Source organism: Balaenoptera borealis, assembly GCF_965194805.1.
Source record: "Balaenoptera borealis genome assembly, chromosome: 12".
NCBI classification, from domain to species: Eukaryota; Metazoa; Chordata; class Mammalia; order Artiodactyla; family Balaenopteridae; genus Balaenoptera; species Balaenoptera borealis.
The window spans coordinates 36,053,043-36,079,370 of NC_138869.1; the positions used below are offsets into that span (position 1 = coordinate 36,053,043).

At 34.7% G+C, this 26,328-nt stretch overlaps 1 protein-coding gene across 6 annotated transcripts in view; it reads right to left on the bottom strand.

Moving 5' to 3' along the window:
- Positions 1 to 26,328, bottom strand: part of APPL1 (adaptor protein, phosphotyrosine interacting with PH domain and leucine zipper 1) — a 36,128-nt gene that overhangs the window by 7,820 nt on the left and 1,980 nt on the right. For 2 of the 6 annotated variants that reach the window (XR_014232123.1, XM_082344753.1), the window contains exons 2-21: positions 22,912 to 23,010; positions 21,594 to 21,653; positions 21,000 to 21,071; positions 18,650 to 18,737; positions 16,822 to 16,863; positions 16,205 to 16,263; positions 13,270 to 13,416; positions 12,290 to 12,372; positions 11,395 to 11,553; positions 10,511 to 10,699; positions 8,981 to 9,023; positions 7,723 to 7,779; positions 5,179 to 5,270; positions 4,590 to 4,772; positions 3,012 to 3,064; positions 2,237 to 2,411; positions 2,106 to 2,142; positions 1,314 to 1,460; positions 679 to 729; positions 292 to 402 (exon numbers count right to left, since the gene is read on the bottom strand). Coding sequence is in view for 5 of the 6 variants with exons in the window: in XM_082344753.1 (XP_082200879.1) it covers positions 292 to 402; positions 679 to 729; positions 1,314 to 1,460; positions 2,106 to 2,142; positions 2,237 to 2,411; positions 3,012 to 3,064; positions 4,590 to 4,772; positions 5,179 to 5,270; positions 7,723 to 7,779; positions 8,981 to 9,023; positions 10,511 to 10,699; positions 11,395 to 11,553; positions 12,290 to 12,372; positions 13,270 to 13,416; positions 16,205 to 16,263; positions 16,822 to 16,863; positions 18,650 to 18,737; positions 21,000 to 21,071; positions 21,594 to 21,653; positions 22,912 to 23,010 (1,947 nt within the window). In the remaining variant the exon portion in view is untranslated. The remainder of the gene's footprint in view (positions 1 to 291; positions 403 to 678; positions 730 to 1,313; positions 1,461 to 2,105; positions 2,143 to 2,236; positions 2,412 to 3,011; positions 3,065 to 4,589; positions 4,773 to 5,178; positions 5,271 to 7,722; positions 7,780 to 8,980; positions 9,024 to 10,510; positions 10,700 to 11,394; positions 11,554 to 12,289; positions 12,373 to 13,269; positions 13,417 to 16,204; positions 16,264 to 16,821; positions 16,864 to 18,649; positions 18,738 to 20,999; positions 21,072 to 21,593; positions 21,654 to 22,911; positions 23,011 to 26,328) is intronic. The other 4 variants (XM_082344754.1, XM_082344755.1, XM_082344757.1 and 1 more) reach the window with 4 other exon arrangements.

The window sequence follows — 26,328 nt, forward strand, 5'->3', positions numbered from 1 at the left end:
AATTCCCTGGCAGTCCAGTGGTTGGGGCTCCGAGCTCTCACAGACGAGGCCCCTGGTTCAATCCCTGGTTGGGGAACTAAGATCCCACAAGCCGTGCGGTGCAGCCAAGAAGACAGATGTCATCCTTTTCTACTATGCTATGAATACTCTGGTTATGCATGAAGTGGCTGAGCAAGTAGAAACAGACCTTCACTTGAAAATTCCAATATGAAAGTCACAGTGCTGAATTAAGGAAACTCTTCATAAACATCATATCTAGTCAGAGAAGATCTAGACATTAGGACTGCATACCTTTTCAATTTGTTTTTGTTTACTGAGTTCTTTCTGTTGCTTCTCTTTTACTCTCTCTATTTCTTTTTGTTTTTCTGATGCCCTGCGATCCTGAAGACCAGATGAATACAACTAATGAATTAAATATGAAATAACTTTAAATTTTAACTTGTCAATTAATATTACCTTTGTAACCTTTTCAAATTATTATTTGCATTTATGAGAAAGCACACCAAAAATTTACATTCTAATGTTAGCCATTTTTCCAAATTCTAAATGCTATGTAACAGCAATAGCATCTATTGTTAACCTTGCATAGCAAAATCATTTTTATTTACTTGCTAATAGGAAAGATCTTATATTACTTTAGTTAACATTCTTGGATAATTAAGTGTCTTGGATTCTTACCAGTTCTGCATGCAAAGCTATCTGTTTTGCCAGTCCAACAGAATCACAAATCTAAAGGGGGAACAAGTAAGAAAAACTCAGGCAGTTCTTACATCAAAGCAATAATTTCAAGTATCCAAATGGCTGATGTAACTAGTTTTATAACTCATTTTAATACACTGCTTCAAACAAAAGCTGATTTAAGAATGTTCCAGCCCCAAAACCAATCCTTTGTGTATTTTCTTCAGAGTCTATGAGCTCCCACTGCTGGCTCTCACCTCTTTCACATACCCCACTTCTTGTTATCTCAAATTCATTACTGAGATGGTAAAGTTGCAAAGAACAAAGCAAACAGCTGCTGCTGCTACTCTAAGATGAAGACATTTGGAAATGGCTGATTATGGGAATATTTTGCATTCCCAGGATAAGTTAACGAAGCCAGAAGATTGCAACAGCTATCAATGGCCAGGAAGATACAGGTTTGTGGAGTCAGATGGCCCAACCCATCAGCTCAGCTCTCTTCAAAACAAGAGGCTTTGGTCAACCAACTCAGTTGGACTAGGCAAAGTTTGGGAGTTTTTCTCCAGAAATCTTAGTAAGAACTTTGACTATGACACGTATTTCACAACAGAAACACATTTTGAAAAGCCACGTACCTTTTCACCCTCATTGTTTGATTCAAATATATAGCAGACTGATGACAGATTACTTTCACTTCTCCCTCCTGATGTCCGAAGAACAAATCCAAAAAGCCTCTTATTTTCCTGGTGTGTAGCATACAAAACTACACTGGGTAATGGAAACTGCCACAGAAAACATCAGAAGCAAACATGAAATTTTTCAAACCATTAAAACAGCCCTCATATATGACAAACTCACGTACTAAGTTATTTAATATCCTAAATAGAACATTAGAGTCAATTGTTTTTCTTAACCTAATGGTAATCCAAGAACAAACAATGTCATATTTGGTTTGGATTGTCAGGAAAATTAAAAGATTGTTGAATACTGAATTTGTTTTATTAGTCATTAACACATTTTACAAATTCAAATTCAGTAACAAAAATGGTCTATATTATTAAATGAATTAATAGAAGCACATGCCTGCGGCTATTTCAAAACAGATAATTATAAAATAAACTCAATCATGTTGGCCTTTTAATCCCTTAATTTAATTTTTAGTTTCTTTAGTGTATGATATATGCTCCTTAACTGAGGGATAAATATAAATACTAAGTATCACACCAGATTGCATTGATTCTTTAAGTTACATGGAATGTTACAACTTTTTTGGAGAGATAGCTATAGACTCAATTATAACACCCTAAAGACCAATCATAATTCATGCTACCATATCTGAATATACAGAATCAGGATTATTATAAAGATGTAAGATGTGTATATGTACAAAGAGACTTAAAATAAAGCTTTAAACATGCAGAACTCACCATGAGCCTTGTAACTTGTGTCTGTGGATCAATTAACCTATAATAATAATTAAAAATTTGGGAGACAAATTTTAATTAGGCATGTAAACATTTTTTTCCCACAGTTTTTTGAGGGACAGGTTACTACTTACTTTAAACAATCACAAGAGACTAATAAATGTGATTCTGTCATACGAAAGATGTTATGGATGGCCCGGGCAGCTAAGATTTGGCGCATTGTTTCATAAACAACATCTGGATTGTCATCTGACTTCACCTCCATAGAACCAAGGAATCGGACAATAAACAACTGATGAAGAATAGAATCTACAACAAAACAAGGTACATTATGTATTTTTAAATCCCAAATTTCTTTTCCTAAGGAATAAAATACACTGCTTTCTTTAGGTTTTCCAATGAAAAATTCAACATGGCAGAGCATTTAGAAATAACTCCTAACTACAGTGTTCATCTTATAGAAAAATTAAGATCTCAAACTCAAATAGCAAAAGGTTATGCTCTGGCAATTGGTACATCTGAGTTAAAAAGAATTCCTTTTACTATGCTTACAGCTTTTCTGTAAGTTTGAAATTATATTGAAGTAATAGCTATGGGAAAAAGAAAAAAAAAGTTATGCTCCAAAACCAGAAGAAAACAGCTGTTAGGAAAAGGTCAAAGGATATCTTATGGAATGAGAATTTGACTATGAGGTCAAAAGTATCATAATCTATAATTTTGTGTAAATAATGAAATCTTAAGTTTGATTAAGTTCTGTTGCTTTAAGTGTACTATGAGTGAAAAGAGAAAACTGTGAAGTATAGATACCATTAAAACAGCATACAGCAAAACAAATGTAAACATCAAATTCTTCACACAGTCTACTGCTGTGAGAATTTCTAAAATATAAGAATACTACACTTGTTTTACCTTCAGTTTCAGATCTGGTACCTCCTCCAGATTCTCCAAATGGATTTGTACGCCTGAAAAGTATTTTAAAAAATTATGAACCAGTGGTCAGTTACCATGAGCCACATGGAAGGAATCTCAATCATTGAACCCAGAGTTAAAAACTAAAAGTCACAAAACCTTGTACATACATTTTTAAAAAGCTCCAAAATACCCCTTCCTGTTAAGGAACACTACTGATGACCAACTTACTTGTGATGAAGCCCTCTGCCCTCACACTAAGTTAATAGGCTGAACTCAAAGTTGCTATATTTTAGAAGATGTGGACAGATTGCATGTTTAGCCAGAGACACACAAAAATCAACATTATAATAAAACATGTTGCAAAAGTTCTTGAATTTAAATAAAGTAGGACAGAGGAATGGCTAATTTAGCTTCAACTTTAGGTACATGAGAAAAATGCCAGGAATTTCCTTGGATTGTAAAAACACCTTTTTTTAGGTCCTCTAAGTACATGTTGCAAGTTAACTATGATAATTTGAACATTTTCTAGTTTTAAACCTGTATTTCTCGAGGCATACGTTAACAGAATGCAAGAAGAAAAGCTAACTAGAGATGGAAGCTACCTCCCTCCTTAGTGTGCATGGCTCATGACACACCCACAATGAAGGAAGAAAAGTACAATCCAAAGTAGGTTTTATAGACAAACAGAGAGCTAAGTGGTTCTAACATAACACTGGCTTTAAGATAACATGAAATTGATCTCCCTAATACATGTCTGACCTATCATATCAAATGCTAAGTATATTTCTGTGATCAAGAGTAAATTATCTTTTCTTGGTCACGGCCATGTATATCCAAATTACTACATTATCAATTTATTAGGTGCCCCACCTACTTAATAAATGATTTGCCTTAAGCCATGTTTCCTTCATCCATAGCCAAAGAAAAATTTCAACTGCTTTGACAAGGATTTCTCATTATATAAACAAAAGTTAATTCATTAATAATTCATAGCATGACAATGTTTTAGTTCCTTCCTGGAGATTTCTTATTCTGACACAAGATAACTTTTTTTTTTTTTTTTAGTTGCGGCATGCGGGCTTCTTAGTTGCGTCATGCGGACTTCTTAGTTGTGGCATGCATGCAGGATCTAGTTCCCCAACCAGGAATCGAAGCCAGGCCCCCTGCATTGGAAGCACAGAGTCCTACCCACTGGACCACCAGGGAAGTCCCCTAGATAACGTTTTCTAATAAACCTGTAGCACATGTATTACTCTCAAGAATTTTTAAAATATTGTCATGACGTAAAAATAGGACCGTCAACTTTCTTCTGTAATTTTAAGAGTAAATACCTTAGAAGTAGATCTGATAAACAATTCAGAATTGAGTATTAAAACTAAATTATCTTAACTCATTTAACTGTGGCAAAAAACAGAGAAAAGCCTGCATGATTCTTCTTCAACTATCAAAATTCTGTTAGGTAATTAAACAAAGAAAGTAAAACACAGCTGATGCACAAGATATGTGAGAGATGGCTGTCAACTGTAGAAATTGGCTCATAAGCCTTACAGCCCTACAGACCTGCCTATCACCCACCTGCCTCCCTGGCCAGAGGCTTTTGCCTGGCCAGGCTGATCTTCACACACAGGAGAAATGATGTCAAACTGTATTGGGGTGTCTGGGGCAACGAGAGAATCTAGAGAGAGGGCAGCCAAATTTGTGGACTCAGATGCTATGGATCCTGAACTGCTGGTTCGAGCTGTCAGTGGCCGAGATTGTCTAAGCACAGAAGAAAACAAGAAGGCATTGCATTTAGTTTTCTCTTTTGGAAATTAAACACTTAAACTATGAGAAAAGAAAATACAATTTTATAAGTCGATGAGAACAAATTTTAATAAACACAATCCCAAATCACAGCTACTCTGTCAAAAGACTTTATCAAAAGACTTCTTTCCTTCCAATTACTAAATTCAGAAACATAAATCACTTTAACCTAGAGATAAACACAAGGGAAATTTGGAATCATCATTTATTTAGCACTCTTGCTGGTAAATTTACCGATTTGAAATACATTTTCTAGAACTATTTCGTACTAATGTAACTAGCACTGCTAAAATCAAAGTGTTTGCTAACACTTTCAATAGCCCATATAGTTCTTTAAATAGCCCACAGTCTGGTAACTCACCCTGCTGGCCGCAGGCTCTCGTGCCTCTGCTGGAAAGACGGGGAAGGAGTGACAGCTTCCAAAGCTGACTGATTTACTCGTGCAGCAATTTCCTATTTTTTTTTTTAAAAAAGGACTAATTAGTAAAGCAAGAAAACCAAAAGTTTAAATATAACTCTCTGAACTGTCAGAATGTCCTTGAGTTACACTTCAAATGTAAACTGAAGTTACTAAAGTAGTTCCACATTCTCTTGTCTTAGTATTAAGACACATAATTAACTTCACAACATTATAACTGAAGTTTCCTCTTATTTCCTGTAAATCTAGGGGGAAAATCTGATTTTTTTCTATTAATATACATAATAGGAAATATTTTTTCTTTAAATTTTAACTATCAAATTTTTTTTAGATTAAGGTTTGTATTGCTAGCACCTAGTACAGTGCCTAGCACATAGGCACTCAAATTTGCTAAATAAAGAAATTTAAAAGGAGTAGGAAATAGTCACAAAATATTAAAGTATTTTATAACTATGATGCTGAAGTTTTCATGATTTTCCAGAATGTATTTATGCTCAGAAATATCTGTGTATTTATTAATAAAGTTATCATGGATATTTTCAGGCCAAATTTGAAAAAAAGCTTTCCATAAGAAATATTTTAAAACTTATTAAAATATTAAACTTATTAAGTAATTTAAAGCTTATTATTTAAAACACGAGCTAAATAAAATAGCATGTACATTAGAAAAAATAATCACAAAACATTTTTGCACTTCTGTGTCTTAGCAAAAGTATGAAGACAATACCACAAATTGATCAAAATTTCTTCTCTCATTAATATAAATAAAATAATTCCAGATAATCTGGAAAATATTAAAACTCTGACTTCTGATAATTGGCAGGAAAGTCAATAAGCCTGACTTATTCAAATTCAAACACTATATTCCCTTTGTATTCCCTAGGTATTAACAAGTCATCTAATTTGCATTTTAATTTTTTGTTGTTCCCAAGTGACATAACAGAAAGGAAAAGCAAGATTGGCAGGATATCAAGTTACTAAAAGCAGAAGACTTCTCTACAGTTAGCACTGATATTCTTAGATTAAACTCATTAGATCATTATAAAACTAAGAGAAATTACTAATATTTTTCAGGTCATGAGATTTTGCTTCTTTAGTTCAAAACTTTTTTCCTAGGCATCCAAATCATATGTGTCTTGGATGGCACCTCAAAACCATTATGGTAAAAACAGAACTCTTCTTTTCCGAATTGTTCTTCCCTTCATTTGGGCTTAAAACCTGGAAGTCATCTTTGTCTCCTTCATCCTTTATATTGGTCATTTTCTTCATCCTTTACATCGGTCAGTTACTAACTAGTCCAGTCAATTTCTTTTTACCTGTTTCTATGATTCATTCTTCTCTCTTCCCTCAGGTTACCACCATGTTCAGACCCTCAATTCGTGCCTAAACTATAATGGCCTCCTACATGTCCCTCAACAGTCCTGTCTAATTAACCACTACACCAACAACAGTTTAAGACTTAGAAGGGTAGGGCTTCCTAGAGAAATTAGCCCTGATCTGCCTCAACTGAAACCATAACCCCCAGCCCCAGCCTCTCATCAGCCCCAAACAGCCCTGGGAGGCAGCCGGGTTCACAGCCTAGCTGGGCCTACCAAGACTGGCAGAGGTCAGATGGCTCCTCTCTTAAACCAAGTCTCTTCCCAACTACACTGCAGTTAGGATTCACTGGTCCTTCCAGAGTTCTCTGCACCCCGGGTTTTGCCTGCATGTTTGGACAGCATCTACAACTCTGTCTACACTGCTGAGTTCATCTGATTTGATACCCACTACTCAAAGCATAACTGGCAAAACTTGAGAGTTCAGGCTGCCTCACCCCAGACCTACTGAAACGTAATATGCATTTTAACAAGGTCCCCTGGTGATCTGTATGCACATTTCAGTTTTCTATTATTCTCCAACAAGACTTTTCAATTCTAATTATACAACTAATTTCACAAACACAACATTTCTGCATTTGTGCTTTTGTTTTTATTCTCTTATCTACAGTGTCTTCTCTTTTCCTCAAAATCTGGACAAATCCTACCTAGCTCAGGTTTCTGCCATCTCCACAGAGTTTTCTCTAAAACTAAAATCCATACTGATCTTAATATTCTGAAATCTTAAGCTTTCAGTTATCACCATACACTGTCAATTTATATGAAATGTTACTTAAAGTTTTAGTTTTCTCTTCCCACATACATAAGCTCCTGGAGGGCAGAGGCCATGGCCTGTTTTTCTTCTATATCCCCTTTCTCCATGGTGCTCAACACGGTGCTAAACACAAGGTTGATGTCTACTTACATTTGTTGGTTGACTGATTTCAGTACGTTCTGAAATAATTTACTGTTCTAGGAAGACCAGATACTCATTCTATTCATGATATATGAAAGTAGCCCATTCATGGGCAAATTAAAAGATTACAGAACTTGAGAAAATACAATAAAAGCCATATAAGCCACAGAATTATTCAATTTTGCCAGATCTGGATACATAAAATAAAAATATTACCTCTGGGTTTTCAGTTAAATATATCTGTTTAGATATGTTATTTATTGTACAGATCCACTGCAAGAGGAAAAAATAGAAAAATACGATTAATATTTTTTTCTACAATGCTTCCCTTCTAAAAGAGAATGTTTAATATTTAACTGACATAGAAGTTTCACTAGAAGAAATAACATACAATCTTTCTTATGAGATAAATACCTTCCTATATACAAAAGCATATATATGTACAACATATGAAGGTATAACAGAACACTGAACAGATTTGTTATTTTTAAATCCCAAATTTATTTCATACAAGGAAATAAAAAGTACAGCTATCATGTTAAACTGTAATTTAATAGTCTATATTTATCTTTTTATATCACACCCCCCTCTAATCCCCACCAAATAAGACAGTCTGGACTCAGATATCATGATTAATACCAATGTAAAAAAAGTTAAGAGCTAAATATATTCCTTGTGAACGTATTTTACATACTTCCCTTTCAGGTTTATAAATAACACAGAAAACACTCTCTGCCCCACATCCTCTGCTTCACTCTCAAGTATTCCAGTGCCTGAGGAGCCTCACAAAGCTAACCTAATATTCTGCTTGGTAAACCCTGCAAAGAACAGACATATGTCTGTATTCCTCAGAGACCAGAAGTAGGTTTTAATACCTACGCTTTTCCATAAGAAGTAAATAAAAGTTGGTCTCTACATAATTTCTAACCTTGTCTTTTACCAACACAATTATATAATAACAACTTACCTTCCATATTTGGTGAACGACAAGTAAAAATGGAGCCAAAAACAAAAGACTCACGAGGAAGAACAAACACTCCCAAATTTTTGTTTTTCTGTCTTTCATTTCCCCAAGGTTTTAAGCTTTAGTTGCTTCCTGCCATACTACATCTGTCACTATGTTCTTAATGCAGCAAATACTGTCTCAGAGAGTTGGTAAGAGAAGGGAATAGATTAAACTCGCCTCATGATACTAACAGCCTGCCAGAAAGCAGCAGTCACAAGGTCATTTCTGAATTTGAGCTTTTAAAAAGACAGCAAGAGATGGGATCTCTAAGGTCTCTCCTTATAGGTCCAGTTGTAAAATTCCATGTGAAACTTAAGAATGTTGCTTGAGAACAGTAGACTTTTATGAAAAAAAGATTTGTAATTAACTAGAATTTTCCAAATTTCTATAATGAACACATCAATATGTTTTGTCATCAGAAAAATATCTTAAGATGATGCTGAAGAAATTAAATAGATAAAATTTTACCTCTTCATGGTCTTTTTTACTCTCTGCTTGCAAAATTGAAGACCTGAAAAAATAGAGAAAAAGTTTGACAGTCAACTTTTTTCTAAAGTACTTTTAACATGAGTGAGAAATTTTTATCTTTAAAGATACACATCAGTATGAAACAAACAAACAGAAAACACATAACCAACCAGTATCTTAAGGAAAGGAGACTATCAGAGGTATCAGGACTCAGATTTTAACAACTCTTGACTTTGTCTATCTATGCCAAGATGTAACAAAAAAGAAATGTGCTGGTTTTCAGAAGGCAGCCTATAACAAAGGTACATTGACACTAAGACAATGCATTTCAACTTTCTGACACTTAATATATATATTTCAAATATAAATCAGTGGTCATAATAGAAAATACTAATTTTACTTCATTATTTATTATTTTTCCTTGAATATAGTGAAGTAAAACTTTTCAATATATTAATCACTAACAGGGATATGTAGCTTTTCTATAGATGTTAATATTTTAAGAGTTAGAAAAAAATTTTTTACACTAATTTTGAATCACACCAGGAATGTGAAATGGGAAATCATGTTAAGCATTAGCAAAAAACTGGAAATACAAAAATGTAAATACATTCAGTAACGTTAACAATTTGGTAATTTTCACAAATGAACAAAGGGACTCCCAACATCCAGTGTGATAAATGACACAGTAATTGACATTCATTGTATGTTTATAGAAGGAATATGAAATAAACATTCAGTATTTCCTCAACTATTTTAAAAATGTACTTAGAATAAAAAATAAAAACTGTAAGGCAATGACCAAAAAGTTAATTATTGCTTCTGGTTAATGAGATTATAGCTTTTTTTCATACTCCTTTTTGTATTTTTCTGTGCTTCTCAAAAATTTGTTTTAAGAGCTGCTCTATGGGATTCTTGTTTAATGCAAAGGTAATAGAAGTTTAAAAAATGGCACATAAACAGTAATGGCCTAAATAATTAATTTGATCAGAAATATTTGATTAACATTTAAAAATATTATTATTAGCACCTACTACATGCTAGGCACATTACATATGTTAGATTTCTATTCTACATAACAATTCACAAAATAGAAATGAAGGACCCCCCCCCCACCTCCATTTTACAGGTAGAAAAATGAAGCTCAGAGAGGTCAGGTAACTTGTCTAACACTACAAAGTAGGTAGTAGATCCAGAATTTGAACTTTCTGACCCCAAGGTTGGAGCTCTTTCCACTAACTTGTGCTGCCTTCCCCATACTATGCTGGATTTTCAGTGACCAGTCTCTTAACATGAAATCCCAGGTCTTTACCACATAAACTTGCTTTGACAACCTCAAAATATTAAGACATCATTTATTTAAGTCAAAAAGGAAAATTCAACTAATTTCTACAAGATTAAAAAGAAAATTATCTTAATACATAATCATTCTAAAATATGTATACAATGTCCAAGTGAAAAGGAATTATCCTACATTTCAGTATTTAAAATATGACAGATTTTTTTTTAATAGTAGGGAAAAATACTAACTTTTTGCCATCAAAAGAAGTGATCTGAAAACAGTATCGCCTGTCTTCACAGTCCACAGCCATTACTGAACAGTTGTCTATGTCCATGGCCAGGCCTCCTGCTACGTCCCCACGGGCCTGACTCATTAGGTTTCCACCCTGTGTGAAGTAAAACTGTCTGTCCCAGGTAGATGACACCAAGCCTGTTTTACTAAATGAAGAAAGTACATTCACTCTTTAATAACAACACACCTAAAATCCCATCATCAGCCAGACACAAGATAAAGATAAAGCACATCACAAAGAACCACCTTGCAAAAAGGCACCAAGGTGCCTAGAAAATATAAACATCAGGTTTTCAGTCTCTCAAATAAAGTCACATAAACTGACCCACTTGTGTGATTGTGCATGTATATATTTCCAAAACAAGGCTGGAAATGATCAAATTACAGCTGTTATGACGCTCCATAAAATACAGTCCAACTGTATTTCAAGGGAATAAATTCAAGACAAAAGAATTTATTTTACTGCTAGGGTTAACTTGCTTTATCCTATCTTCAGGTAAAAACTACAATTTGACTTGATGGTGTAATTACATATATTTTAAAGTACGATAATGATATTTAAACGCATTCACATGTCATGCTAGATTTATTTAAACTCAAATTGGTTTCACTTTTTAAAATAATTCTAAATCATTTGATAAATATCTAAATAGAATTTTACTTTTGAAAATTATTCATGTACCTCATCTGTCAAAAAATTGGCATAAATACTAATAGTGGTATTAGTAAAAAGATTCAACATTTAGTAAAATCAAAACAGTTTGGAGATATCATTTATTATATTCACTTGCTATTACCTTAATTGATACACAATATATAAAAATAACAATAGTTTTCTTACTTCCTAGCATTAAGGTATCCAGCCTTTCGGGTTAAGTTTCGATTAACAGGAAATTTTGTGGGATCTGGGTCAGGCACATACAAGGGGTCACTGGCTACTTCCAAATCCTCTATTGTCTGCTGCATGGTCTCTACATCACTGTCCATTTCCCTGCGAACACTAACAGAGGGAACAGATTATTTACTACCAACTACAACAGACAAAGAACTCCTTACCAATTTTATTTATCTGTATATTTGTTCTGTATATATTTTCCTAAAGAGAACAGCAGTGGCATGGGTGGTTAAAGTGGCATGTTATAAAGCAGCTTTACGTTTTATTTGAAACTTAGATATTTGGGAACAATACCAAATTCCAAAACTAATGAAGCCACACTGAATGACTCATACTTTGGAGGAATTTTCCAACTGCTCTGTCCTGTGCCTTTAAAACAATAATCATTTTCATCTCCCTCCATATCGCAGATTAACCACATCACTGCTCAGACTCTGAACCTGATTAGAACTACTTTCTCTGTCTCTTTAATCTCTCATGGCTTGCAAAGCAAGATTTATTTAGTACTCTCCCATCCATCCCCTACAATTCAGATAACTGTGAAGATAATTCACTTATGGATAATTACTATTATGTGTCTGTTGTATTCAGACATAAAACCTAGTCTACAATCAATAAAATACCATCAGATTTGACACTGTTATGAAATTCAGAGTTCAAATTCTGTGGAAAAGATGGTGAGAAAACCAAGAAGCATCCACGAGCCACTCGAGAAACACTCTCACGGCAGGGAAAATAGCCCCTCAGAAATTAAGTGGTAAATATTTTTAGATTTGGTATTTAGCTGTTAACTTATCATTCTCATAACTTCATTTTCAATTTTAAGGAAGAAAATACTTACTTCTGTACACTTGTTCCAATATTAGTTAAGAATTCTTCCAGTTGGTCATTGAGATTTTCAGAACCCATCTTAAAGAAACTTATCTGGGGCAAGAGGGTGTGGGAATGGGAGGTTGAACAACAGAAACACATACACACAAAATACTTAGAGTGAATCATATAAACAATCACCAAGATACATAGTTAAGTAAAAAACAAAGGATTATTTCCATTTGTGTAAAAATAGGTTGTAGTTTACAATGATTTCTACTGGGCATAGAGCCACTGAAGAAACTACACTTAAATTTCACTGTGCATCATCTTATATATTAACACATGCATATAGTTAAGCAAGGTTTTAAAATTGGAAAATATATTTTAAAACATTTCAAGTAAGTCATATGGATAAACTATTTCATGTTTACTACAAAGATAAGTTTTATATCTGAGGAATAATAAGTACTCATATTCAAAGGAATATTCAAATTTCTTTAAACTCTTGCTTTTAGGGGACTGCTATTTCATCTTATGTTACCCAAATTTAATTTTCTAGCCTCCTTCCTGATGTACAACTCTTGGAATACTTTGGAGTTCATCCATTAATTTTAACTCAGAAAGTATGCCAGGAACATGAGACAAGCTCAAACATGTCCATTCTCTTTCAGATCTATTATGAAGCAAGAGCGAGTGGAAGCTTGAGCAATAGGAGTAGCTTTGGAATTCATTTATCTTTCTGTTCCCTGTCCCCAGCTGTGATGGGCAAGGTCTAAATACAAGGTAAGTGGTCTCATTTACCCTAAAATATTTGAAATCTTCATTTGCTAGGAAAACCCTTCTAACTTCCTTAAAATAGCACTCTGACATTTTAAAAAATGCTTTAAAATCACAGACACAAATGAGTATTTGACCTTAGTTTGTCATATCCTTACATTTAACATAAAAATCAAACTTAATATAAAGTTCTTAAGACAGTTATAATCCAAAACACAGTACAATATTCACCTGAGCTTGCATGTACCCAAGTAGAGGTTCTAACAATGCTATTTTCTTTTTGTACTGAAGAGTATTTAATGCACAAAAATAATGCATCATGGTCTGGTGTTGTTTTTTTCTGGAAGTGTAGACATCTTCTGTTACTTCATACTTCACCTTTGAGTGAAAGATTAAAAATACTATTATCTATTTAATTTTGAATTATCTTTAGTAGTGGCTGAGGGGAAGAGACTACCCAAGGAAAAAGGTGCATCACCAACAATTGTACATAGCTTTCTTATTTTCTGAGATAGAAATCCTGCAGAATATTGGCTAAGATAGTTTTCCTGTTTTACTACCAACCACTTTATTTTTTAAAATGCACATTAAAAGCAGCATCCTACACATAGCTATGAATGGTATAGTAACTGAACTAAGCGTGGCAGATAAGGTCTACCACATGGAGGAAAAGCAGACAACAGTCTGGTATTAGCTTAGCCATTAATCTTTGACCTTTTTCAGTTCACAGCATACCACTTGCCTCCTAGTTCTCTGGTTCTCTCCCTACTGCTCCCCTTTTCTTGTACTTGTTTTCCTTCACCCACACTTAAACTATGTCCCTTGAGTTCTTGTGTTCAGACAACAAATATTTATTGAGCACCTGTTACGTAACATACACTGTCTCTTCTCTTTTCCTGCTTTCCATAGAATACCAAAGCAAGTACCAAGAATATTCTAATACACCAATGACTCCCGAAGTTTTATCTCCTGCCCCTCACTCTCCCAGTTGTCAGAGGAAGCAGTTCTCCAGATGGGTCCTTTATGCGTGAATGTGTGCATGTATGTGTGAATGTGCTGGAAATGTACAAAACTGAAGACAGTATCCTCCTCACAAAACCTGCTCCTCTACTTTCTTAGCTCTCTTAACTTTTCCTAGATCCATCCCATCAACCAAGAATTTTGGGACTCATTTTTTATTCCTCCTCCTACCATAAGTCTTGTCAATTCTACTTGTGAAGTATCTTCCAAAAGTATTCCCTCCTCTCCACTTTCAATAACAACCTTAGCTGAGACTCTCCTAATATCTTTGCCAACTATTCCAATACCTTTTCATTGGATTCCCTCTAGTCTTGTCCCCTTCATATTTCCACTAATATTTTCATTCTGTTATCACAATTGCATGGTGTCACTCGTTTACTTAAAATCCTTTGGTGGCTGCCCACTCCTGCTAACATACATTTTAGTCATTAACATAGTAACCTGGCCCCAAACTACCTCTTTCTTGTCGTTTGGCCATACCTCCCCCAAATACATCCTATGCTCCAGACACACTGAAATGATTATGATTATCTTTCCATTATCATAATTATTGCTAGAAATAATAAAATCTATAAGCCAGGTACCCGGCATGCATTCTCCTTCCTCTTCACAACTACTGAGTTTTTTTGATAGAGAAATTAAGTAACCAGTGTAACCAAACCAAACCAGCTTATTTGACCTCAGGAAAATAAGCGGCACAGCTGATATTAGTTCCCAACCAGTCTGATTCCAGAGCCAGTGCTCTTAACCTTTACACTCTCCAGACTCTTCCATGTGCTTCTGCAAAGGCCGTTTTTCTTCCAGAAATGCCCTCTCCCCCAATCCCAAACCACTGACATCTGCTCAGCTTCAATGCAAATGGCACCTCCTTAAAGTGTAACCTTTCCCAACTTACCAATCAAAGATATACTGTCCTCTCTCTGCTCTCCCAGCATTTTGTTAAGACTTCTTTACTGCACTTAACTCAGTGTTAATTCATGTGTTCTCTTCATCCTTGTATTCTGGCAGCTGCTCTAGTCGCATGCCTTCATACAGGAAGCCTTTGATAGATGTGGATTATCCACTCCTTGAGGGCAGAGGTGGAGCCTATTCACATTGTTCCCCCATAGTACCCAACATATAGTAGGTGCTCAATAAATTTTTCAAATAAATTGAATTACTGGAAGAATGTTTTTAAAAATACCTGGAACAGCCAGAGGCAATGTAAAATAAAACAAAATTCATACTTAGAGCCTTTAACTGCTTCTCTATGGCAAAGTAACAAAGTAATATAGATCTAAAAATGTATGTATTTTATAAATATTTGCACCATCAAGTAATCAGTGAAAGCAGATCTTTGTACTGAATTTGTGAGAGAAACATTCCCTTTTTGTGTCACACTGGCTGTTGCACAGTAATCATACCCAACTGTGGATTCCCACAAGTGGTCACTGTGTCCCTACCAGCAGCTGCAGCCAAGGCTGCAGACGCCAATTCCTGGGCACAGAGACCACCTCACTCACAAACATCTAGTGGAGGCCTACTCTGATCAAGCCTTGGACTAGGCACTGAGAGAGAAATGATCTTAAGGAGCATCTAGATGAACTTGTTAATACTCTGTTCTTTGTTCTTTACTCAAATGCATTTCTCCTCAAATGTAGTATAATATTTCTGAATTTCACTCCTTGAAGAAGCATTAAAAAAAAAAAAAAAAAAATATATATATATATATATATAACCCTGTAAATGAGGAGGTCCTCAAAACAGAATTTCATTCAATTATGTATGTAACAATTCAACTTTTTAACCACTGTATATCAGAACACACTTTTGAATACATATATAAAACAAATGCAATGTTATCAAAATACAAAGCAAAAGGAGGCAATGTTACACCTGGGCATCAGTTACATTTTTGGAATAGTTATGTTTACTTATAAAACTCTATCAACAGAAAAATATTTTGTTTAAAAAGACAATTATTAATTGTCTGATAATTAACAATTAACAGAAAGGCTTTGAAATAACTGGAAGGAAAGAATAAACTAAGGGCAATACAGCAAAGCATACAAAGCAACTGCTGGCTACCATTTTTAAACTGGAAAAACTAGACCACCTAATGAAACAGTTGTTAATTGTGATACTGAAGGAGTAATATGTATCACACCTTGTCATTTTCTCTTTTTTTTGACAATCTGCTGTATCTGTTAATTGCAGCATCATGATCTGGAAAACAGAAATGACTATTAACAAAAATACAACAGTACTTTGCAAAACTTATAAGTGCTTTAACGGTTTTCTCATGTGCATCTTTCAACAAATGTACTAAAGCAAAATAAGAATTCCCTACTATGTGATCACTCCACCCAAATGTTCCCCACAGACAAATTTCCCCCTAAAGTATGTTTCTGTTTATTAAATTGGTAAAAACATTTAATTCCAAGGAAACAGTAGTCCACTAAAAGTTTTTTAAAGTATTTTTTAGTACAGAAATAGCAAATGCTCATTAAAGAAAATATGGAATAAACAGGGAAATAAGGAAGGGAAAATATACCACCTTCTTAGGTATTATGAAGATAACAAACCACAAGATTTAACTTCCTTTAAAATCTTTCTTCTAGCATAAATAGTGCAACTTAAATAACAACGACTTAAATAATATTCACTTAAACTTTTAATTAGGTTCATTTTTTTCAATTATTTCATAAAATCTGGCCACAAATTTGTGTTGATAAAGAAATGCATCATTACAAGAAATAAATGTACAAAGTATTCAGAGCTTACCATTACTAGCAATCTGAAACACTTCCTTTAATGTCAATATTTCTGGAAAAGTTCAAGAATAATTTCAGTTTAGCACATTTATGAACTATCTTAAATTTTGTTTAGAAAACAGTAACTGCCATTTAAGCTACTATTAAAACTCCAAATATTTCAAAGTTCAACGTTCAAAGTGAAAAAGTTACTGTGTTTCAACTAGCCTAACATTTACTATCATTAACAACAGTTACACCACCAGAAACTGTACTTGCCACAAATTGTAATATGACCCAAAAACAAAATTTTAAAACCACTGCAGGGCTTCCCTGGGGGCGCAGTGGTTAAGAATCTGCCTGCCAATGCAGGGAACACGGGTTCGAGCACTGGTCTGGGAAGATCCCACATGCCACGGAGCAACTAAGCCCGTGGGCCACAACTACTGAGCCTGCGCTCTACAGCCCACGAGCCACAGCTACTGAGCCCATGCACCACAACTACTGAAGCCCGTGCGCCTAGAGCCCGTGCTCTGCAACAAGAGAAGCCTGCGCACCGCAACGAAGAGTAACCCCCGCTCACCGCAACTAGAGAAAGCCTGCGCACAGCAACGAAGACCCAACGCAGTCATAAAATAAGTAAATTAAAAAAAAAAAAACACTGCAAATTCTAAGATATACAAATGTTCTGATTTAGTACCAGAATCCAACTTATTGATTTTTTGATACTGACTCTAATAAGTTCAAACACTGAATGATAAAAGGAACATTTTATTGACATGATTATAATATTCAGTCTCCTTAGATTGAGAAAAGAGGTCTTGTTTCTTGACCTTGGAAAAGATTATTCTTGAAGATTACCAAGACAAATATTAATTCTATCTCTAAAATACATTTGTCTTTATTCCATGTATAATTTAAATACTTTATCATCCACTGATACATTAGTACAATGTTTTTACTCTATCTACATACTTTGTAAATAAGTCTGTATGATTGTCTGAGATTGTAAATTGTAAGAAAGCAGAGCCAAGTCTATAAACGCCCTCATTTTATCACGTAATAATCCTAAATGGGGAAAAAAAGAAAGCTACCACAAGCTACTGAGACATGGGTTGTTAGATGGACCAGCCCCTACCTCCCACCACTCCAGCCCACCAACACGCCTCATCTCCTGTGCCACCGTCCCAGTTCAGGCCCTGGTCACACCTCACTGGACTCTCACAACTTCCTAGTCCATTCTCCTAGCATCAAATCCATCCTCCAAAAACAAAGGTATACTTCTTAAAGACCTCCATTGTCTTCTCTTTGCTTATAAACTCAAGTCCAACATCTTTAGCATGATCTAGTCCCAACTAATCTATTTCTAGAGTTGTCTCCCGCCATCCCCCAACACATCCAACACTGCAGCCACACTCAATTTCTCAAAACAACACATGCATATCTACCCGTAACTCTGTGCTTTCTGGTCCCTCCAGCAGAACAATGACTCTCTTCTCCTGGCAAATTCTTCTTCCTTGCTCAGTGCTCATGGCACATCCGTGAGGGAGCCTTTCTGACACCCTCCTCTGAGGCCCCACAGCACCTTGCTCATCCCTAATTATAAGAGTACCAGAATTATCCGTTTACCCATCTCCTTCTCTGGGCTTTCTCAAGGGATGTGACATCTTATTCATATCAGTACTCCTCTGTATCTAGCTTAACATCTAGCAGGAGCTCCTGTAAATGTTTAGCAACTAATTAAAGTAAAAGTGACACTTGCTACAGTCAGAAATGGTTAAGGTATAGAGTATTACACATTTTACAAGCAGTGATCTTCCAACAGCTAATGAAAGTAAACATAAGCTTGACTTCAATACCTTTCAGATCTCTTTCTTTAAACTGGGTAATGGGAAACATCATGGCATCAGCAAGCTGCGTTGAAAGTACCGCATGACAAGAGCTAAGCTGGTAAAAGAAAGACCAAAAAGGCCAAATAACTACAAAGAGACAATCAACCAGCATTATGGAAACTGAACAAACCTAGTAAAAAGGTGTTGATATAGGGATTCCCTGGTGGTCCAGCAGTTAAGACTCCGTGCTTCCATGGCAGGGGGCACAGGTTCGATCCCTGGTTGGGGAACTAAGACCCTGCATGCCAAGTGGTGCGGCCAGAAAGTTAAAAAAGGTAGTGATACATTTACATAAGGGAACCCTAAAATTATGTGATGTTATCACATAATTAGGTGACAGTCAAAAAAATTCCATTTAAAACTCTCAGAAGAAAACGTGATAACCTTGAATTTAGCAATGGTTTCTAAGATATGACACCAAAAGCACAAGCAACCAAAGAAAATATAAACTGGACTTCAACAGAATTGAAAACTTTTGTGCATCAAAGGATACTATCAAGAAAATAAAAAGACAACCCACAGAATGGGAGAAAATATTTACCAATCACATATCTGATAAGGGACTTGTATTCTTTAGAATAAAGAACTCTTAAACTCAGTACTAAAAGACAACCCAATTAAAAAATGGGCAGGGAATTCCCTGGTGGTCCAGTGATTAGGACCCCTTGCTCTCACTGCCGAGGGCCCGGGTTCAATCCCTGGTCGGGGAACTGGGATCCCACAAGCCGTGAGGCGCAGCCAAAAAATGTAAAATAAAATAAACATGAAAAAATAAACATAATTTTTTTTTAAATGGGCAAAGGTCTGAATAGATACTTTTTCAAATATATACAAATGGTCAATAAGCATAGGAAAAAATGCTCAACATCATTAGCCTTCAGGAAAATGCATATCAAAACTACAATGAGATTCCACTTCATACCCACTTAGATGGCTATAGTAAAAAAAATTAATGAAAATAACAAGTGTTGATAAGGATGTAGAGAAATTGGAACACTCCTATATTACTGGCAGAAATGTAAAATTGTGCAAGAGCTGTGGAAAACAGTTTGGCAGTTTCTCAAAAAGCTAAACATAAAATTATTATATGATCCAGCAATTCCCCCTCCTGGGTATATACCCAAAAAAACTGAAAACTGGTGTTTGAAAAAACAAAAACAAAAAACTTGTACATGAATGCTCACAGCAGCACTGTTCATATTAGCCAAAAGATGGAAAACAACCCAAATCAAATGTCTGTCAACTAATGAATGGATAAATAAAATGTGGTATACATACAATGGAATTTTATTCAGCAAAACAAAACAAAAACAAAAAATGAAATTCTGATACTTTCTACAACATGAATGAACCCTGACAACATTATGCCAAGTGAAAGCAGACGCAAAAATCCACAGATCATATGAGTACATTTGTATGAAATATCCCAAACAGGCAAATCCATACAGACAGAAGGCAGATTTGTGGTTGCCAGGAGCTGAGGGGAGGGAGGGAGTGACTACTTAATAGGCACCTAATAGGCTTCCGTTGGGATGATGATGAAAATGTTCTGGAACATCAGTGGTGGTTGCACAACATTGTGAACGTGCGAAATGTCATTAATGGTAAATTTTATGTTATGTATATTTTACCACAATAAAAAATTCCATTTCCTATAAATATTTCTTTAAATTGATCTCCTGTGACAATATTTTGCTATGATGAGTTATTAAAATATTTCAAAAAACTACTTTTCCAGTTAAGAGACTAGAAAAGACAGAACTACCTAATGGCTCATCTAAAAAGAAGAACTTTCACTGCACTAGTTCAAAATAGTTATGGATGGATTCTCCGAACATTTCTCACCACCCTGCTTCCTCTTGGCTTCTAGGTCTTCATGATTTGTTCTGCTGACTGGTAGAGAAACTAAGGGTTGGTATTGGTTGTTTGGGAAGGAAGGATTAATGAACTGAATGGTAAAATATTGCTCAATGTAAAAAACAGAGAAACCATAAAGAGCTCAGCTATGGCTAACAGCTTAACTCTTCTCTCCCTGCCTACATCAAACTACACAATTAAAGGTTGAATGGTACATGAAAGTAGAGAGAGCACAACTATATGCTTATTCCTTGAAAACAATTTGCTTTAATCAGACAAAGATAGTGTTGTTTTTACAAGACAGCCACCAAGATTTGGAAATAAGGCCCTTCTTTAAATAGTAATCTTTTATCATTGAGATTTACTCATAAAATCATAATAATAAAACTTCCCAATAAAAGCTAAACAGCTTCAGTAATTATAAGATCACTTATCCAAGCAAAATAAAATAAGCATTTACCTCATCTATAACTTTTGAAAACTGTTGCAAAGTAGAACTCATAACTTCATCATCACCCCCCAGTGGAAAACGCTGAAAAGTGAGAAACAGAGATGAGGTAAAGGTCCAATGCTGTATGTCTTTTGAGTGACATTATAATTTTTAATTTTTAAATAACTTCAGAAAACTTCTAAAATTTTGAATAAGCTCTAAAAACATCGTTTTAATAAAATAATGTAATTCATATAAGTAGTACACATTAATTAAAATGTTTGCTAAGTGACCAATCAACATGGTGTACAGGAATGCACACCATACTAGAAGTTCAAAGATTTAAAATTAGCTCCAATTTCTCTACTAGCCAGCTGTGTAACCTTGAGCAAGCCTCAGTTTCTTCATTTGAAAAAAGAGAGGTAAATTAGATAACCTCTGTGTCTAACATTAAATCATTAAAATTACATATAAGTGCATAATGGAATTTCAATGGCATATCAAAATTACCTTCTGTGAATCCCAAAAGGCTTAGAATTATTGATAAGAAATTCTATTTATCTATACAGATACTGTATCACTGTATATTTTAAATTATACTTTTAGAACTTTCATATATAGTACCTGTTTTTCATATTCTTTTAAAAGTTTTGAAGTCAGGTGTGTTGCTGCACTTAATTCATTCTACGGGAAAAGATAAGCATTCAAATTAACACAGTAGTACAGATTAAGAAAAAAGTTTTAACTGAAGATTCCTACGCCACTTTTATTTATCACTTAACATAAATATTGTACAACATGTTCTCAAATCCCCTCATTAAGCCATTGGAAAGGGAACTACCACTAAACACTTTAAAGGGAAACTCAAACCACGAAACAGACACCGTCAAGGAATTCAGCAGTGTTCCAGGTGTGTGCCTTTTCTTTTTAGCTAATAAAAATGAATAGTTAAAGCTTTAAAACTAGAAGTAAACTGCACACAATGTTATCCAGAATCTTCAGAGAGTCTATTATCCCTCTCTCTAGATGCTGATACTAGACCATGATAAGCATTTAATAACATACAACCAAAATAACATACAACCGTATGACCGAGTCATACCATATAGCAATGTAGCCATATGAAGGAAATACGTTTTTTAATTTAAAAGTTTTTTTTCAGTGGTGAATATAATAACATATGTAATGTTTCTTTTACATATTAATCTGTGTGGTCAGAAATCAAATTCTTGAGCGACCTATCATTAAGAAAAATAAATAAGTAACTATCACAGTAACTTTAAAGTACATAATGAAAATTTGAGTCCAGAAAGAAGAGAAATTGAGAAGGGGCAAAAAAGAAACTTGTACACTTAATTAATCCCAAAGAGAGTTTATCATAGAACCCAGGTTGCTGTTAAGGCTTATAATTAAGTTACATAAACAAAGCCTCAAATCTTATGCCTGTTCAACCAAAAAAATCTAGTCACATCCTTTTAAAATTCATCTCCTAGTACCCCGGAGCTATATCTAATCTTTATTACCTTCTAACTAGATAGAGGCTAGCTACTTTCAAATCCTCTGCTCAAAAAGGGGAAGTATCCCATAAGATTAAAAGCATGATTAGGGAAAATACTGGTGACAATACAGGGTTTTCAGTCAAATCTTACACAAAGATCACTATCAATGAGTTTCACTAAGAAAGTCTTTACTGTGTTTGGGGAAAAGGAGCAGATGCTTCAATCTTCATCACTTTTGTAGTGCTACAAACTATACACTAGTAATTGAAATGTAAGCTCTGTAATACAAAATACTTAATGTTCATTCATCCATTCAACAAATGTTTATTACTAAGCACCCTGGACAGGGCTAGGCACCAGTAAATAAGACAGACACTATCTCTGTCCTCATGGGCTTAAAGATTTATTTTATAAATGCACTGAGTCAGCCTTTAGTTCTTTACCTGTGCATCATAAATCCGATGCATAGCTTGATACAACTGGTTCATATAGCTGGAAATAGCTGTAGCATCTTCTTCAAATACACCCAGTAAAGACCTTGTCTGTATAAAATAAAAGCAGTAAGTTTATGTTAACCATTATATAAATCAAGCAGAAATCTTTTTTTCCTAAAAGATGGAAAAATCACAGAATATTAGAACTCTAACAATTCTGAGTTTTGATCTGTTTTCTGTCTTCTGATAGTAATGCCAAGATGCTGGAGTTCTTTATTCTAAATTTCACTTCATTAAAACAGATAGATTTTCCAAGTATGTTACACAAACCTTAGAAGGAACAACAAAGGTATATTTTTATGAATTAAAAAGTCTGTAATTAAACTAAGAACAAATCTACAGAATCAGTCAAGACTATATTAACAGTATTCCATGTATAAATATTTTAAATATCTTTTTTCAGGATAACTTAGTATGATTATTTCCCTCTCTCTCTCTCTTTTTTTTTTTGGCTGTGTTGGGTCTTCATTGCTACACAGGGGCTTTCTCTAGTTGCAGCAAGCAGGGGCTACTCTTCATTGCGGTGCATGGGCTTCTCATTGCAGTGGCTTCTCTTGTTGCGGAGCACAGGCTCTAGGTGCGTGGGCTTCAGTAGTTGCGGCACGTGGGCTCAGGAGTTGCGGCGCACAGGCTTAGTTGCTCCGCGGCATGTGGGATATTCCCGGACCAGGGATTGAACCCGTGTCCCCTGCATTGGTAGGCGGATTCTTAACCACTGCGCCACCAGGGAAGTCCCTGATTATTTCTCTTTTTCCATAGTCTCTTCTAGTAGTGCCAAAGCCCTCCCCATCATAATCCAAAATAACACCATAGTACCCCTTCCCCTCCCCCATGGCCTGTAAAATGCTAACTAGGTTTTTTCTGAGTGCAGAATTTGGAATCATTTTTCTTCTTCTTTATACATTTCTATATTGTTAGGCCTTTTTTTCCCCCACAATGAGCATGAGCATGTAAAAATTACCTTCACTTTAAGAGTAAAAACTTGTCAGTCAGTAAATGTTAAGACTCAATAAAACGGATCAGAGATAAGGAAACTCAGCATAAAGGCAAAGTATGTTCACCTTTTTATATCCCAAAGGCAGGGTAAAAATTTAATTCCAACAATTATTGAGATAACTACAGCTTAAAATCTAAAAGATGACCTTGTACTTTTATTCTACAAATAGTTAATTTATACCTCAGCCTTAGAAGTTGGTTTCTAAAAATCAACTTATTCCTTAGCTTCCTATTTTCAGAAGAGAAAGCTAAGTCACTATGGTTGTTTTAAAAAGCAGTGCAAAATCATTATGCCAGTATATGAAGTCCAAGTTATCTCAGTCCTCTACTTCCCCATGCCCCAGAAATTTAGATCTGGCAGAATCTTTTTATTTTTTAGCCCTAGTGCCCTACTGCCATTCCCCAAGTGCTATTTTAAGATGTAAAAAAGAAAGCATTATGAAATCTTGTTTCGCTAGTGCCATTCTTAAGAAAAGTCTGCCACTTAGTTTTTTTTTTCCTTCAAAAATTAGCATTCTAATTCAAGGAATAACACATTTATGCAAAAATGTGTAGTGGACTTAAATTAAAAAGATGTTCTTAGCCTCAAACAGGGTTGAAACAGCTTCCTTATGTAAAGCTAATAAGATCGAGTTCAACACTGTATAATGACTGTTTAAAGTTAGCAGCTTACAAAAATGCAATCAATATGGTACCATTTCATTGAATCTATGACGGCATCCACTGTGAGCTGCGCCAGTTTAATATACTACTGTCACAAACAAAACAATGCTGGCAATTAAGCTATGAATTCAGGTTTTCTAATGTCTTGAAGTTTTTACTTTATATTTATGGAAACATCTTTGACAGAATTTTTTATATAACTCTCATATAAACACAAAAAAGAAAACACAAGTTGCACAAATTTAATATAACCTGAAAATTTCAACTCTTGTGCGTAATTTCTTGATGTAAGAGACACCGCTAGCCATGTTTTCACATCCAGTATTATTCTGTGCCACGAGCAGGTGACAAATATTTCTCAGAAGTGCTCCACTTTTATCTCCAATATTTTTTTCCAAATTATTGACACCCAGTCAGCAAGTTTTGATGGCAGCACTTGCTTCATCTTACTAGCTGTCAAAGAAATATTTTCGACAAAAAACAAGACTGATAATCCTTCAAGTGGTTGTGAATTGATTTGTTGGCTGAACATTAAAAGGCTGCACTTGGCCAGTCATGTCACTAGGAGAAGTAACCAAGTGTGTACATTTGCAGGCAATTACAAGTAAAACAACATCAACTGTAAGGGGCATCTCAATATAAGAGATGTCAAAATGTGAATTTTAAAAAAGTACATCTCATAATCTTTGAGTATTTCATATTATGCCAAAGAGAAAAGCCTCCATTTGGGACTGGAGTTTGCCTTCACAGTTCTAGCTTAGATGGATCATTAATAAGACTTTTATCTACATATAAAATCAATTATTTTTTTAAAGATCATATCTTTTCTTACTAAATAGAAAGTTTAATTTTGTTTCTGATTTTCAAAACAATATATAAGCGTTGATAAGGCATCTAGTATAGTCTTAAGATTTCCTACTTCAACAGATGGTATCTTTTGCAGAATGGTATGGTTTGTGCAAGATAATTCTAAAGATGTTTATGTGCAATCAGCTGGATTTGGACTTGCAAATATACCCCTATTTTAATACTTTGTTACTTTAAATTAAAACTAAAAAAGGATAATTGTAATTCAGGGTAGTCTTTCATGACTCCCAGGCTCTAACTTTTTTACATAGCAACTGGCAGGCCATTTTTGACTAGGATCAAATAATCTAATAAAAACATCTCTATCAGGAGCTTTAGAAGTTTTCCTCCTCTTTGTTACTCAACTTCTTGGACTCTATCCTAGATAAATAGTCCAGATGAGAACAAAAATTGATGCCCAAAAGCATTAATCTTAGAACTATATATAAAAGCAAAACTTGGGAAAAACTCTAAAAGTCCAACAACAGGACAGCTATATTAAGTGAGTCAAGGAAATGTGCAACCTTTAAATTCTTTATTCAGTATGTAATAATGTGTGAAGGTACTTAAGCTACAATGTGTAGTTAAAGCCAAATAAAAATCGTTATGCACAATATAATCTCAATCACATTAGAAGGTGTAAGAGAAAAAAAACTAGAAAAAAGAAAGCAAACTGTTAACAGAGTTTGCTGCTGGGCGCACGACAGGTAACTCTGTGCTTTCTGTATCTTCCAATTTTTCTGAAGCAAACAACTATTATTTTTATAATCAAGTACAAATATTAAAACATTCACTATCTATAACAGCTGAAGTTCAGAGAAGTTAAGTGACTTGCCCTAAGGTAGAAGGTACTAAGCAGCA